This window comes from Terrapene carolina, unplaced genomic scaffold (assembly GCF_002925995.2).
Source record: "Terrapene carolina triunguis isolate 2854851 unplaced genomic scaffold, T_m_triunguis-2.0 Scaffold740, whole genome shotgun sequence".
NCBI classification, from domain to species: Eukaryota; Metazoa; Chordata; order Testudines; family Emydidae; genus Terrapene; species Terrapene triunguis.
The window spans coordinates 2,985,431-2,998,109 of record NW_020665091.1 but is presented as its reverse complement, the minus strand read 5'-3'; the positions used below and the strand labels follow the sequence as shown (position 1 = coordinate 2,998,109).

General features: G+C 44.6%; 1 protein-coding gene across 1 annotated transcript in view; it reads right to left on the bottom strand.

Annotated features, from left to right (window-relative positions):
• The window catches only part of LOC112119704 (rap1 GTPase-activating protein 1-like), a 63,628-nt gene that overhangs the window by 5,074 nt on the left and 45,875 nt on the right, over nt 1–12,679 (bottom strand). Inside the window, exon 17 of the mRNA XM_026660234.2 lies at nt 9,510–9,612. Within this exon, the coding sequence (XP_026516019.2) occupies nt 9,510–9,612 (103 nt within the window). The remainder of the gene's footprint in view (nt 1–9,509; nt 9,613–12,679) is intronic.

Genomic DNA, 12,679 nt, shown 5'->3' with positions numbered 1-12,679 from the left:
GATAAGGGTTGGGGCAGTCAGGGGACAAGAAGCAGGGGGGGGTTGGGGTTCTGAGGGGGGCAGTCAGGGGGTGGGAAGTGGGAGGGAGTGGATGGGGGCGGGGCTAGGGCGGGGCTCCCCCCCCCCCAGTGTCCTCTTTTTTGATTGTGGAAATATGGTAACCCTAGCTAAGTGACCCAGCCTCCTGCCAAACTCGGTCAAGGGTCATGACCGGGGGGGTGGGGGGGGGCAAGGAGGGAAAGAATAAAAAGCCCCAGCAGCAGCACTAATGAAATATGTTCATGGCTGATGAAATATAATAACCGCTTGTGTGAAGCAATAGGTAACTTTAGCTGAATGCAAACTGACTAAATGCAGCTTCTCCTTTGGGTGCTCTGTAACGCCCCCCCCCCGAATTTCTAGCTAAATGCAAACTTCTCCTGTGAGCACCCTGTAATTCCAGCTAAATGCAAAACTAGCCAATTAGATACCTTCTTTGAGCGTCCTGTCAACCCTTCCCCGGTACACTGACCGTAACACCCCGGAAGGTACTATACACCCTGCCGAGAATATACCCCGAATGAATGCCAAGTCCTGACCAGAATCGGAAACCACCAAAAGCCCTCCACCTAATATGCACCCAATTCTCGGAAAATAATAAGAAAGGTGCCGGGAAAGGGAGCAAACCCTAACTCTTTATTTTTCGTAAATGACGTGTAACTTGTAATATGTTTGCGGTTTGTAAGAATAAAAAGGAGCCTGCGAGCTCTGCTCAGGGGTGTAGTTTCCAACTGCAACCCCCAACGCGTTGGTATGTATTGCAATAAACTGGCCTCAGGCTTGAGTCTGTGAACTAAAATCAATGCGTGGGTGACTTTTTCCACGACACCAGTATGAAATAGGACAATAATTCCTATAGCATAGCTTTAAAAAAAAAAAATCCAATCTTGGTTTAAAGATTGCCAGTGATGGAGACCCTACTACAACCTTTGGTAAATTGTTCCCATGGTTAATGTTAAAGATTTATGCCTTATTTCCAGTCTGAATTTGTCTAGCTAAAACATCCAGGCATTGGAGCATATTATACCTGTGTCTGCTAGATTGAAGAGCTTATTATTAAATATACAAAAAGTAATTTTCCCTCTGCTGATATTCACACCTTCTTGTCAACGGTTGGAAATGGGCCACCTTGATTGCATTGGCCTTGTTAGCACTACAAAAATAATTTCCCCTCCCTTGTTATTCACCCCTTCTTGTCAACTGTTGAGAATAGGCCACTTCCACCTTAACTGAATTGGCTCGTTAGCACTGGCCCCCCACTTGGTAAGGCAACTCCCATCTTTTCATGTACTATAATATATATTCTGCTTATTGTTTTTTTCACTCCATGCATCTGATGAATAAATTTGTTAGTCGCTAAGGTGCCACAAGAACTCCTCACGGTTTTTAATTAAATATTTGTATCCCAAGTAGATACGTATAGATTGTGATCAAGTCATCCATTAATCTTATCTTTGTTAAGTTAAATAAATTGAGCTCCTTAAGTCTATCACTATACGGGATGTTTTCTAATATCATTCAAGTGGCACTTCTCTGAACCGTCTCCAATTTATCAGCATCCTTCTTGAATTGTGGACACCAGAACAGGACACAGTATTCCAACAGCAGTAGCACCTGTGCCAAATACAGAAGTATAACAACCTCTCTACCCCTACTCGAGATCCATAGAAGAATCATAGAAGATGAGGGTTGGACAAGACCTCAGGAGATCATCTAGTCCAACCCCCTGCTCAAAGTAGGACCAACCCCAACTAAATCATCCCAGCCAGGTCTTTGTCAAGCCGGGCCTTAAAAACCTCTAAGGATGGAGATTCCACCACCTCCTCAGGTAACCCATTCCAGTGCTTCACTGCCCTCCTAGTGAAATAGTTTTTCCTAATAGCCAACCTAGACCTCCCCCACTGCAACTTGAGACCATTACTCCTTGTTCTGTCATCTGCCACCACTGAGAACAGCTTAGCTCCATCCTCTTCGGAACCCCCCTTCAGGTAGTTGAAGGTTGCTATCAAATCCCCCCTCACTCTTCTCTTCTGCAGACTAAATAACCCCAGTTGCCTCAGCCTCTCCTCATAAGTCATGTGCTCCAGCCCTAATCATTTTCATTGCCCTCCGCTGGACTCTCTCCAATTTGTCCCCTTTTTATACATCCCCAGGATCGCATTAGCTCTTTTTGGCCACAGCATTGCACTGGGAGCTCACGTTCAGCTGATTATCCACCCCACCCCCAAATCTTTTTCAGAGTCACTGCTTCCCAGGATAGAGTCACCCATCCTATAAGTATGGCCTACATTCTTTGTTATTAGATGTATACATTTACATTCAGCCATATTAAAACACATACTGTTTGCTTGCACCCAGCTTACTAAGTGATCCAGACCACTCTCTATCAGTGACCTTCATTATTCCCTTCATTATTTTCCATTCCGCCAATTTTTGTGCTGTCTGAAAACTTTATCAGTGATTATTTTATGTTTTCTTCCAAGTCATTAATAAAAATGTTAAATAGCATAGGGCCAAGAACTAATACCTGTGGAACTCCACTAGAAACACATCCGTTCAGCGATGTTTCCCCATTTACAATTACGTTTTGAGACCTATCAGTTAGCCAGCTTTTACTCCATTTAACGTGCACCAGTTTAATTTTATATTTTTCCAGTTTTTTAATCAAAATGTCATGTGGTACCAAGTCAAATGCTTACAGAAGTCTGTTACATCAACACTATTACATTTATCAACCAAACTTGTAATCTTATAAATAAATGATATCAAGTTAGTTAGTTTGACAGGATCTGTTTTCCATAACCCATGTTGATTGGCATTAATTATATTACCCTCCTTTAATTCTTTATGAGGCCTCTATCGGCCACTCCATTATATTGCCTAGGATCACTGTCAGACTATAATTACCCAAGTCATCCCGTTTACCCTTTTTATTTAATGGCACGTTAGTTTTCTTCCAGTCTTCTGGAACTTTCCCAGTGTTCCAAGACGTATTGAAAATAAACATTAACAGTCCAGCAAGCTCCTCAGCCAGCTCTTTTAAAACTCTTGGATGAAAGTTATCTGGGCCTGTTGATTTAAAAATGTCCAACTTTAGTAGCCTTTGTTTAAAATCCTCCTGAGATACTAATGGACTGTGAAGTGTGTTATCATATGATATGACTGACTACACCCCCCAAATAGAGAACAAATATTTTTGAACACTTCTGCCTTTTCTGCATTATTATTGATAATAATCATGATAAGTTATTGTCCTTAATTCTGCTGGCCATAGATTTCTCTTTGTGTCCCTTTGCTTCCCTTATCAATTTTCTATATTTGCTAGATTCTGATTTATATTCATTACTGTGAATGTCCCCTTTCTTTCATTATTAATAGCTGCCTTCATTTCCCCTCTAAACCATGTCAGTTTTTTAACCAATATGGTCTTCCTTGTTTGTTGGATTGTGGCTTTTTGCGCATCTAGTAAGGTGTTCTTAAACAATTCCCAATTATAATTCATATTTCTGATTAAACTATTTCTCCCAGCTGTTTCTCTCATAATCGTTTTCTGCTTTGTGAAATGGGCCATCTAAAAGCACCAAATATATATTGGACTTTACTCTGTTTGCATATTCTAAATATGATCAAGTCATGATCACTTGTACCTAAGTTACCATTCATTTTTTAGTTTTGTGATCAATTCTTCATTATCTCTCAAAAGGAGGTCTAATATAGAACTCCCCAGTGTTGGATGCAACACTTTTTAAGTTAGGAAATTGTCATCTATAATATCTAGAAATTCCAGGGATATTTTAGTACTGGCAGTATGAGATCCATAGCATATGTCACTCAAATTGAAATCCCCCATTATCACACAGACTTTTTTCCTCCTACACATTATACATTGGTGTATAAGGAACCAATCTTCCTGTTCCTTATTGTGATTTGGTGGTCTGTAGCAGACACCAACTAATACTCCATCTCATGCTTTACCAGTTAGGACATTCATCCATAAGCACTCAAGATCACTTTCTTTTGAGGTATCAGTGAATTGGAAACAAGGGCCATTTTTGACAGAATGCCACTCCCCCTTCCCCTTTTGCCCACTTAATCATTCCTAAATAGGTTATAACCATTGATTTTTAACATTCCAATTATGGGAATCATCCCACCACATTTCAGTAACATAGTGCTCAGTTTTGGTATAAGTACATCACGCCTGTAACATGGAATATGCTGAATTACTAATATGTGCTCTCAACCTTATCTTTATTTTAATGTCATTTTGTCTGGGAATATTAAATTGTACTGATGCACTCAGGGTATTTTTGTGATGTATTTTTTATGTTCTGTCAAGAGCACCATGTGCTGTTTTTAATCACTTGCATAAATCTAAATAACCCTGCCCCAGTTTTCTCCCCACACTCCCTAGGAAAAGCCCTTCCCCCACTTTTGTTTACTCCCAATCTCATTACATTCCATCTCAAACCCCTCCAGCATCTCTAGGAAAGGCCCCGTCCATCCCCAAAAGGTTCAACCCATCCCACAGACCCTTCCTTTCTGCACCATCCTCTATTGCTGTGACAAGACTCAGACTGTTGGGGTGATGACATCACAGATCCTTTTCTGTTTTAATGGAGTCTGCAATCAACAGTCTGCTCCCAGGGACCATTTCTCTCCTGCTTCTGGAGCTATCATTTTTATTATCATTTGGCTGTGATAAGGTCTGCAGGGTTTCCCCATTTTAACCTTGGATCTCTCATGGTGCAAGGCAACGACTGAGGTACAAATCTGCATTCCCTTCTGCACTTTCACACTGGCTTTCCTGTTCTCTATCTTTTTGCCAAACTGTCACTAAATAAGGGAGCAAGGTCAGGAGCTGCCTTTAAGTCCAAGGATGAGTTCTGAAGTGGTACTAGATCACTGGCCCCTTAGCATGCAGTTGCTAGGTATGGCCACCCATCCCCAGCCAGCAGGCGGGAAATCTCAAAGAAAGTCTTGAGCTGAACATTACCATTTTACCATGGAGTGTCTAATCCTGACTGCAAATGTTGGGGCATGATCCACCAGCTTCTGAGAGATTTATCTCCAGGGTCTGTTACACAAACAGAGATGGCCAGTGAGTCAACTGGCAGGGGACCTACCTGGCCATAGAAGCAGAGACCACTGAAAAAATCTCTGCTTCCACTCCCCTGCTATACGGTCTGAGAGAGGAGCAGGTAAGCAAGACAGCCTGGCTCTTGTTGGCAGAAGGAGATATTGGGTGACAGAGGCTTCCCCAAGTGGGAGGATCAGACAGAGATGGGCCTGGACAGCCCCATATTCAGGTGTGGTTTGGATCTGAACTTCAGGGCTCTGGCTCAGCTCTAGGATGGGACCAAAGTGAATATGATGAGGCAGCAGGGTATAAAGGAGAGAAGGGGAGAGAAATGAGGAGTCTGCAGCAGTTTAATAAAAAGGCTGCATGGTTAGATGGAACAAGTTCTGCGAGGCAAGGATAGAGGCCGGCTGGGGGGAGGTGACCTGGCTGGATGAAATGGTTGATCCTATTCACTCCCCTTCTGGAAGCAAGGAGGAGTGGGGTTAGTAAAATCATTTCTTCTGCACTGTCCAGGAGTCCTGGACTGTCCACAGATACCACAAGGCCCAGGGAAGAGGGGATCACATCTAACCCCAGAGTGCTGGTGCTTTTACTGCCTACACAATACACCTACTGCTCACACAACAAAATTCACTACAAAAGTGAAGTGGGTTAATCAGCTCTTACCCTGGTTCCTCAGTCCCTATGTGTGTCTGTCTCCCCCTGTGGGTGCAGAAATCCCACCAGTTTCCAAACCTTCTTCCTGGGGAGCCAACACTGGGCGGGCCCCTACTCCCTGCCACTTGTGCAGAGGCAGTGTTGATGTACTTAGGGTGTGGCAGGGAGAGGCCTCCTGTCACCTGGGCCAGTTTGGATGCTTTAGAGACCTGCCCCTGTACAACTGCCATGGAGGCACAGCGAAAGCCCTGCCTCCATCAGGTACCAAGAGGGTTCACACTTCTGCGGTGCCTGATACCAAGTCTGAGGGCAGCCACCCCATCTCTCCATGGGGTTAGGGCTTGGCTTCCTGGTGGCCTTCCCAAGCCACAGAGAGCTCCTATATAGCCCTGCAAGGAGGGATGTTTGCCTGCTGTTCTGTCCTTCAGGCCTGACCCTACAGATGGCATTGACCTAATTTCTGAGATCCCATGTAGCCCTGTATGGTGGCATGTTGTGTGGGTCCTGGTTCCAACCTCTGTTGATATTGGTGCTGGGCTCCTACATAGACTTGCATGAAGGGATGAACTACTGCTTCAGCAAACATAACACCTGGTTCTAACCTTTCTAGTCCCCAATATCCTGGCAGAGAGAAATGCTCGACTACCGGGAAGAGTCTGGGATCCACTAACCATGATGCACTAGGTTAGTGGAGTGCTGCCACCTCTGTCACAGAGCACTTGAAGCCTCATTCTACCCCAGTATTAACATTGGGGCCAGACTCCTCTATGCCCCTCCAGGAAGGGATATTTTCCTGCTGTTGATTCCTTGAGGCCTGGCTCTGTACACATGGAATTGACCTAATTCCTGGGCTCCTTACATAGTCCTGTAGGGCGGGATGCTCTGGAGACCCTGCAGCCTGACTCCATCACTGAAAGTGACATGTGGGTTCCTAGCTGGCTGCTGAGGGGAATGTGCTGTTGTGGTAGCTGCTAATTACTCCTAGTCCCCATGTTGCTGCTGGAACTACCCACCACCCCTCCTATCTGTTGAACTTCAGGGCAGAGGAGAAGAATTAAACAAACAAAACAAAGAACACCCTACCATGAAATTGGCATTTGGAGCTGCTCCCCACTTCATCCCTTTGGGGCACCAATCTGCTTGTTTGTTATTGCACTGGAAATCTCTGCCTTGTTTTTCAGTAAAATGTTACTTCCTTTTCCCTCTTAAGGACTCTGCACTGACTGGGATGGGGTGGAAGTCTCTAGCTTGTGTTGTATATTTCCCAGACAATCACTGAATTACAATGGAGTAAGGGTTGCAGAGAAGCATTTTAGGGTGAAAAAATATTATAGAGATGATATAATTATCTCCAAAACAAGCATTATGTCCCTAGCAGGTTCAGAGTTCAAGTTAAACTTCAAAGACATGCAAACATGTTAAGATCTGAGAATGCTAAATTAGGACTCCCAAACAACTTTAATTCTGCCCTATAGAGAGACACCAGAGGAAACAATATGGAAAAAACTGTCTCCAAAAGTCAGTTTAGTCTAATGTGGGATCACAAACTCTGCTAGGCATCCATCTTAATTGTATGGTTGCTGCATGGCATCACTAGAGGGCAGAATTAGTATTCTCTGGGGCTTTACATGAACCAAATCCTACAAAAACTGGTCCACACCATCCCAGTATGAGCTGACACCATGGAGTTTCAGAGTTTTACACACTGAATTGCTGACCTACATCACAAATTGGAGTAGTTGTAATAGATCACTAATAGCTCTAATTTCTCAGGTTCTCCTGCGCCTCCACGTTCCGGAACACCAGCCCCTGTACAAGTCTGTTTTCCTGCCACACATCTCACACCATCTCCTTTTCCCCACTACTCCCACTAACACCAGACCACTCGAGGCAGGGACTTGAGTGCCACCCACCATTGCCAGGGCACTACAAGGGATATGATGAAAGGGACACACTGCTGCTGCTATGGAAACCTTGAGGCCTGGCTCCATCCCCTAACTTAATATCAGTGTTAGCCTGATATATAGCCCTGCAGGGAGGAATACTACTGTTACTGCAGAGACTCTGATATCTGGTTCCATTCCCCAGGCCCAGTCTCCATTCTTCGGGCTTCTCATCCCAGTCACCTTGCTCAGCCAGTCCTAGTCTTCCTCTCCCAACTCCTCATACAATTTGTCCCTCTCCTCCTTCCCCTATCCCCCCCTGCAAACTGGCTTCCAGTCCTAGTCTCCCTCCCTAAGCTACTTATCCCATCTCATGTTCCCCACCCAGGCCCTCCCTAGCTCCTTGTCCCAGTCTCTATGCCCAACCAGTCCCAACCTGCCCCCTTCCACTCAGTCACAGTTTCCTTCCCCCTGCAGTCCCAGTCTCTCTAGACTCCTTGTCCCAATATTCTCTTTTCCATCTCCCCATCCAGCTCTTGGCCCCTCTGCATTCTAATAAAATGGCTTCCTTTTCCACGCAGCCTGGGTGTCTGTCAGGGAGGGGGGCAATGTCACTGACAGAACAGGAGAAACAGGCTCCCTGCTCTCAGTTCCAGTGCTCCTGCCCAGCCCCAACCCAGTCTAGAGCAGCTGGAAGCATCAATGACAGGGGAAGTCAGTCTGAGCTCCTGTAGCCCTGGGTTGGAATATGCGGAATTGCTCCATGGAGGTGGCTCAGTGCAGTCCTGTCACGTGCAGAAGATGAGAGGGGACGGAACATGCTCAGTCACTCTGTGGGGATGGCACATGCACTTGCAGGTCAGTGCTAGGAGGGGATGCAGTATGCTCAGTGACAATGGACTCTTCAGAGATTTTAGTTGTTAAGCTCTAGCAAGTCTGTGCTGAGCATGTGCAAACTGTGATTTTTTCAAAGGCTTTTAATCTGGCCAAATTTGGTTGGATTCTCACAGGGATAGCGAAAACCTGACACCCTCCTGCTCCAAATTTTAATCCCTGCCTGCTCCAAACCATGGGGGCACAAGAGCTGTTCTGAGAAAAAGTCTCACGATTTTTTTTTAACATGGGAAAAACAAGGTAATCTAATTGTTAGAAACAGCTGAACCAATTTCACTGAATCTCACCCCACCCCACAATCAGCCTGAGGCAAACACCCAGCATTGGCAATTTCAGCAGAAACAGTTAAAGTCTGGCAAAGTTATAAGCAAATGAAAACAGGGTCTTATAATGGGAAGTGTCAGGCAACCATAATAGCAGACAGGTCTGCTAGCCCTGTCTATAATCTCTCTCTGTATACACATACATATACACCTCTACCCCGATATAACATGAATTCAGATATAACGCGGTAAAGCAGCGCTCCGGGTGGGCAGGGCTGCGCACGCTGGCGGATCAAAGCAAGTTCGACATAACACAGTTTCACCTCTAACGTGGTAAGATTTTTTGGCTCCCGAGGACAGCGTTATATCGGGGTAGAGGTGTATATATATTCTGTCCACAGGATTTACCTAAAGTCCATCCTCCCCCCCGATCTCCCCACTCCCATATGTATCAAAGCATTTATACAGTGCACATCCTAAGTGCCCCCATCCTAAACTCTCTCTGCACATTTCCCTGTCCCCCTTTTCTACGCTCCCTCACTAGCTTGTGTTCCTCTCCAGCCCTTTGCTGCTCCACTTCACCTCCCTGCACTCCTCCCATTCTGGGTATTGAGAACAGGTGCTACTGCTGTCTCTTTACCTCTCCACTCCCTCACATGTTCTAGAGAGGGAGGTAGGAGCACAGTTTACCTGGTGAGCTAGCACTACTGGGTGTGCCCACACTGTCATCCAGCCACACACTCTGAACCAGGGAATCCCGCTTCTGAGGAACCTCAAGAGAGCACATCAGCTCCTGGAGAGGGGAAAGAAGGGATATTTTAGGAAGACACTTTGTAAACATGGACAAACCCAGTGGACCCAGAAGAAAGTAGAATTTAAAGAAAGGGGGATCTCTCGGGAGGACACAACTGGATGGGGGGACCCGGAGTGTGGGGGGAGGAGAATCTCTTGGGGAACTGTTGTATTAATTTTGATGGAATAAATGGGCCCAAAAAGTCACTGTTAATGTGCCACTGTCCAACATTAAACAGTTCAGGGTTTGGTATACAGAGACCTCAGCCTACTTAGTAACATGGCAAACACACCATTACAAATCTTTTACCTTTTATTAAAGATACAGAAAAGAAGGAAAAATAGTCAAAGCATTTGAAATATGAAGTTTTACATAAGGCTTTCATTTTAATAACATCTTTTGTTCCCTTTCCCTTTAGCTGGAGAGAGTTTTTAGAAGGAAATCCCCCATCTAGCAATCTTAGATGGTATTAAAAAGGATAATAACTGTCCTTTATGGGGAAAAAAGAAGTTAGCTGAGGGGAGCTGGAGCTGCCTCTGAAATCTGATCCAGTTTTCTTGAAAACAAAACAACACAGACACACATAAAAGGGAACAGAAAAGATAGAAAATGCAGCTTCTATTTCTGGTGCTGACTCTCATTTGCAATCTTGCTGCTGGAGAAACACAGCACATGGTCTGATCACCCAATCTGAGACCTGGCAAACTTGTACCAGCACTGGGCCGTTTAAGATATTGCTTTTTGCTACCTTCCTGGTGGCAGGCCTACAGCAGTGTTGCAAAAAGAAATAAATAAATAAAAATGCAGTCTTGGCCAGATAAGCCAGACTGTTATTAAACAGAAGGAGAGAGACAGAAAGAAAAGAAATAAGGTAGGGAAGGAAAAGGATGTTGCCGGGCGGCGGGAGAGAGGGAGACATAAAGTCTCCCATCCCAGGTGGTGGTTGGCATTTAGCTGATGGAGGTGGCAGGGTCATCTGGGTCCTTCTCTCTGGCATAGTCTCATCAGGACATCTCTCAGGATCTGGATGACAAAGGCCCAGCAGTGTCATGGTGATTCCCAGGGTCCCAAGAGACAGTGGCGGTGGCAGCCATGATGGTGAAGCTTGCTTCTTCTTGTACTCCGGTCTTTCATTCAGCCACCACCTTCTAACTTTCCCCAAAAAGTCTTTTGGAGGACCCCAAGAGGGATTGATAAGTGGAATTGCTCATCCCCTCATTAAGTGTCCTCCAAATACATTGGAAGCAAGAGGAAGACCAAGGACAGGGTAGGCTGATTACTCAATAGACAGTAACAGAAAATGTGGAACTGGCAGAAGTACTAAATGACATTTTTGTTTCAGTTTTCACCAAAAAGGTTAGTAGTGATCGGATGTCTAACACAATGAATGCCAGTGAAAATGAGGTAGGATCTGCAGCTAGCCTCTGAGTCCCTAGCTTCTGTTTGCCAGAAGCTGGGAGTGGGTAATAGGGGATGGATCACTCAGTGACTTCCTGTTCTGTTCACTCCCTCTGAATCCCACCTGGCATTGGCCACTGGTGGAAGACAGGATACTGGGCTAGTCTGACCCAGTATGGCTGTTTTTATGTTCTTATGTAAAATAGGGATAGAACAAGTTAAAAATTACTTAGACAAGTTAGATGTCTTCAAGTCGACAGGGCCTGATGAAATACAACCTAGAATGCTCAAGGAGCTGACTGAGGAGATATCTGAGCCATTAGCAATTATCTTTGAAAACTCATGGAAGACTGGAGAGATTCCAGAGGACTGGAAGAAGGCAAATATAGTGCCAATCTATAAAAAGGGGAATAAGGACAAGCCAGGGAATGACAGAGCAGTCAGCTTAACTTCAGTACCGGGAAAGACAATGGAGCAAATAGTCAACCAATCAATTGCAAACACCTAGAATATAAGAAGATGATAAGTAACAGTCAACATTGATTTGTCACGAACAAATCATGTCAGACCAACTGACTAGCTTTCTTTGACAGAGTAACAAGCCTTGGTGAATGGGAGAAAGTGGCAGATCTGGTATATCTTGACTTTAGTAAGGCATTTAATACTGTCTCACATGACCTTCTCATAAACAAACTAGGGAAATACAACCTAGGTGGAGCTACTATAAGGTGGGTGCATAACTGGTTGGAAAACATTCCCAGAGAGTAGTTATCAGTGGTTCACAATCAAGCTGTAATGGCATATTGAGTTGGGGTCCTGCAGGGCTTAGTCCTGGCCCATTCAATATCTTCATCAATTATTTAGATAAAGAGTACACTTATAAACTCTGCAGGTGATACCAAGCTGAGCGGGGTTGCAAGTGCTTTGGAGGATAGGATTCAAATTCAAAATGATCTGGACAAATGGTCTGAAGTAAATAGAATGAAATTCAATAAGGACAAATGCAAAGTACTCCACTTAGGAAGGAACAATCAGTTGCACACATACAAAATGGGAAATGACTGCCTAGGAAGGAATACTGTAGAAAGGGATCTGGGGGGTCACAGTGGATCACAAGCTAAATATGAGTCAGGAATGTAACACTGTTGCAAAAAAAGCAAACATCATTCTGGGAGGTATCAGCAAGAGTGTTGTAAGCAAGATGTGACGTTATTGACATAAACTGGGACCATATAGATCATTGTTGCAACCAAGGTCCTGTAGTGGCACCCAAATCTTGTATAAAGGGGGTCAAATGGGGGTGTCTAAGACAAGGTTATGGTTTACTGGTTATAATTATGCTGTCTATATGTGTGTATCAGTTTTGTAGTCGAAGTTATGAATATTGGCTCTATACTGTCTGTATGGCAAACTTATGCTATGCTTCTGGGTGACATCCCAGACAAGCTGGGATTAGCTCTGCCTAGCCTGCTTGATGGCCCATTAAGGACCATCAGCTATACAATGGACCCATTGAGAGAAGGCCAATATGCCTTCAGACTCAGCAAAGTATGCAGGGACTGGCCCATGTGACTCCAGGCTCCATTTTGCTGTAATTTTCCACAGTAAGAACAAAGAGGTGTCCTTACACCTGGAAAAGACTATATAAGGCTGATGCCTCATCTCCATT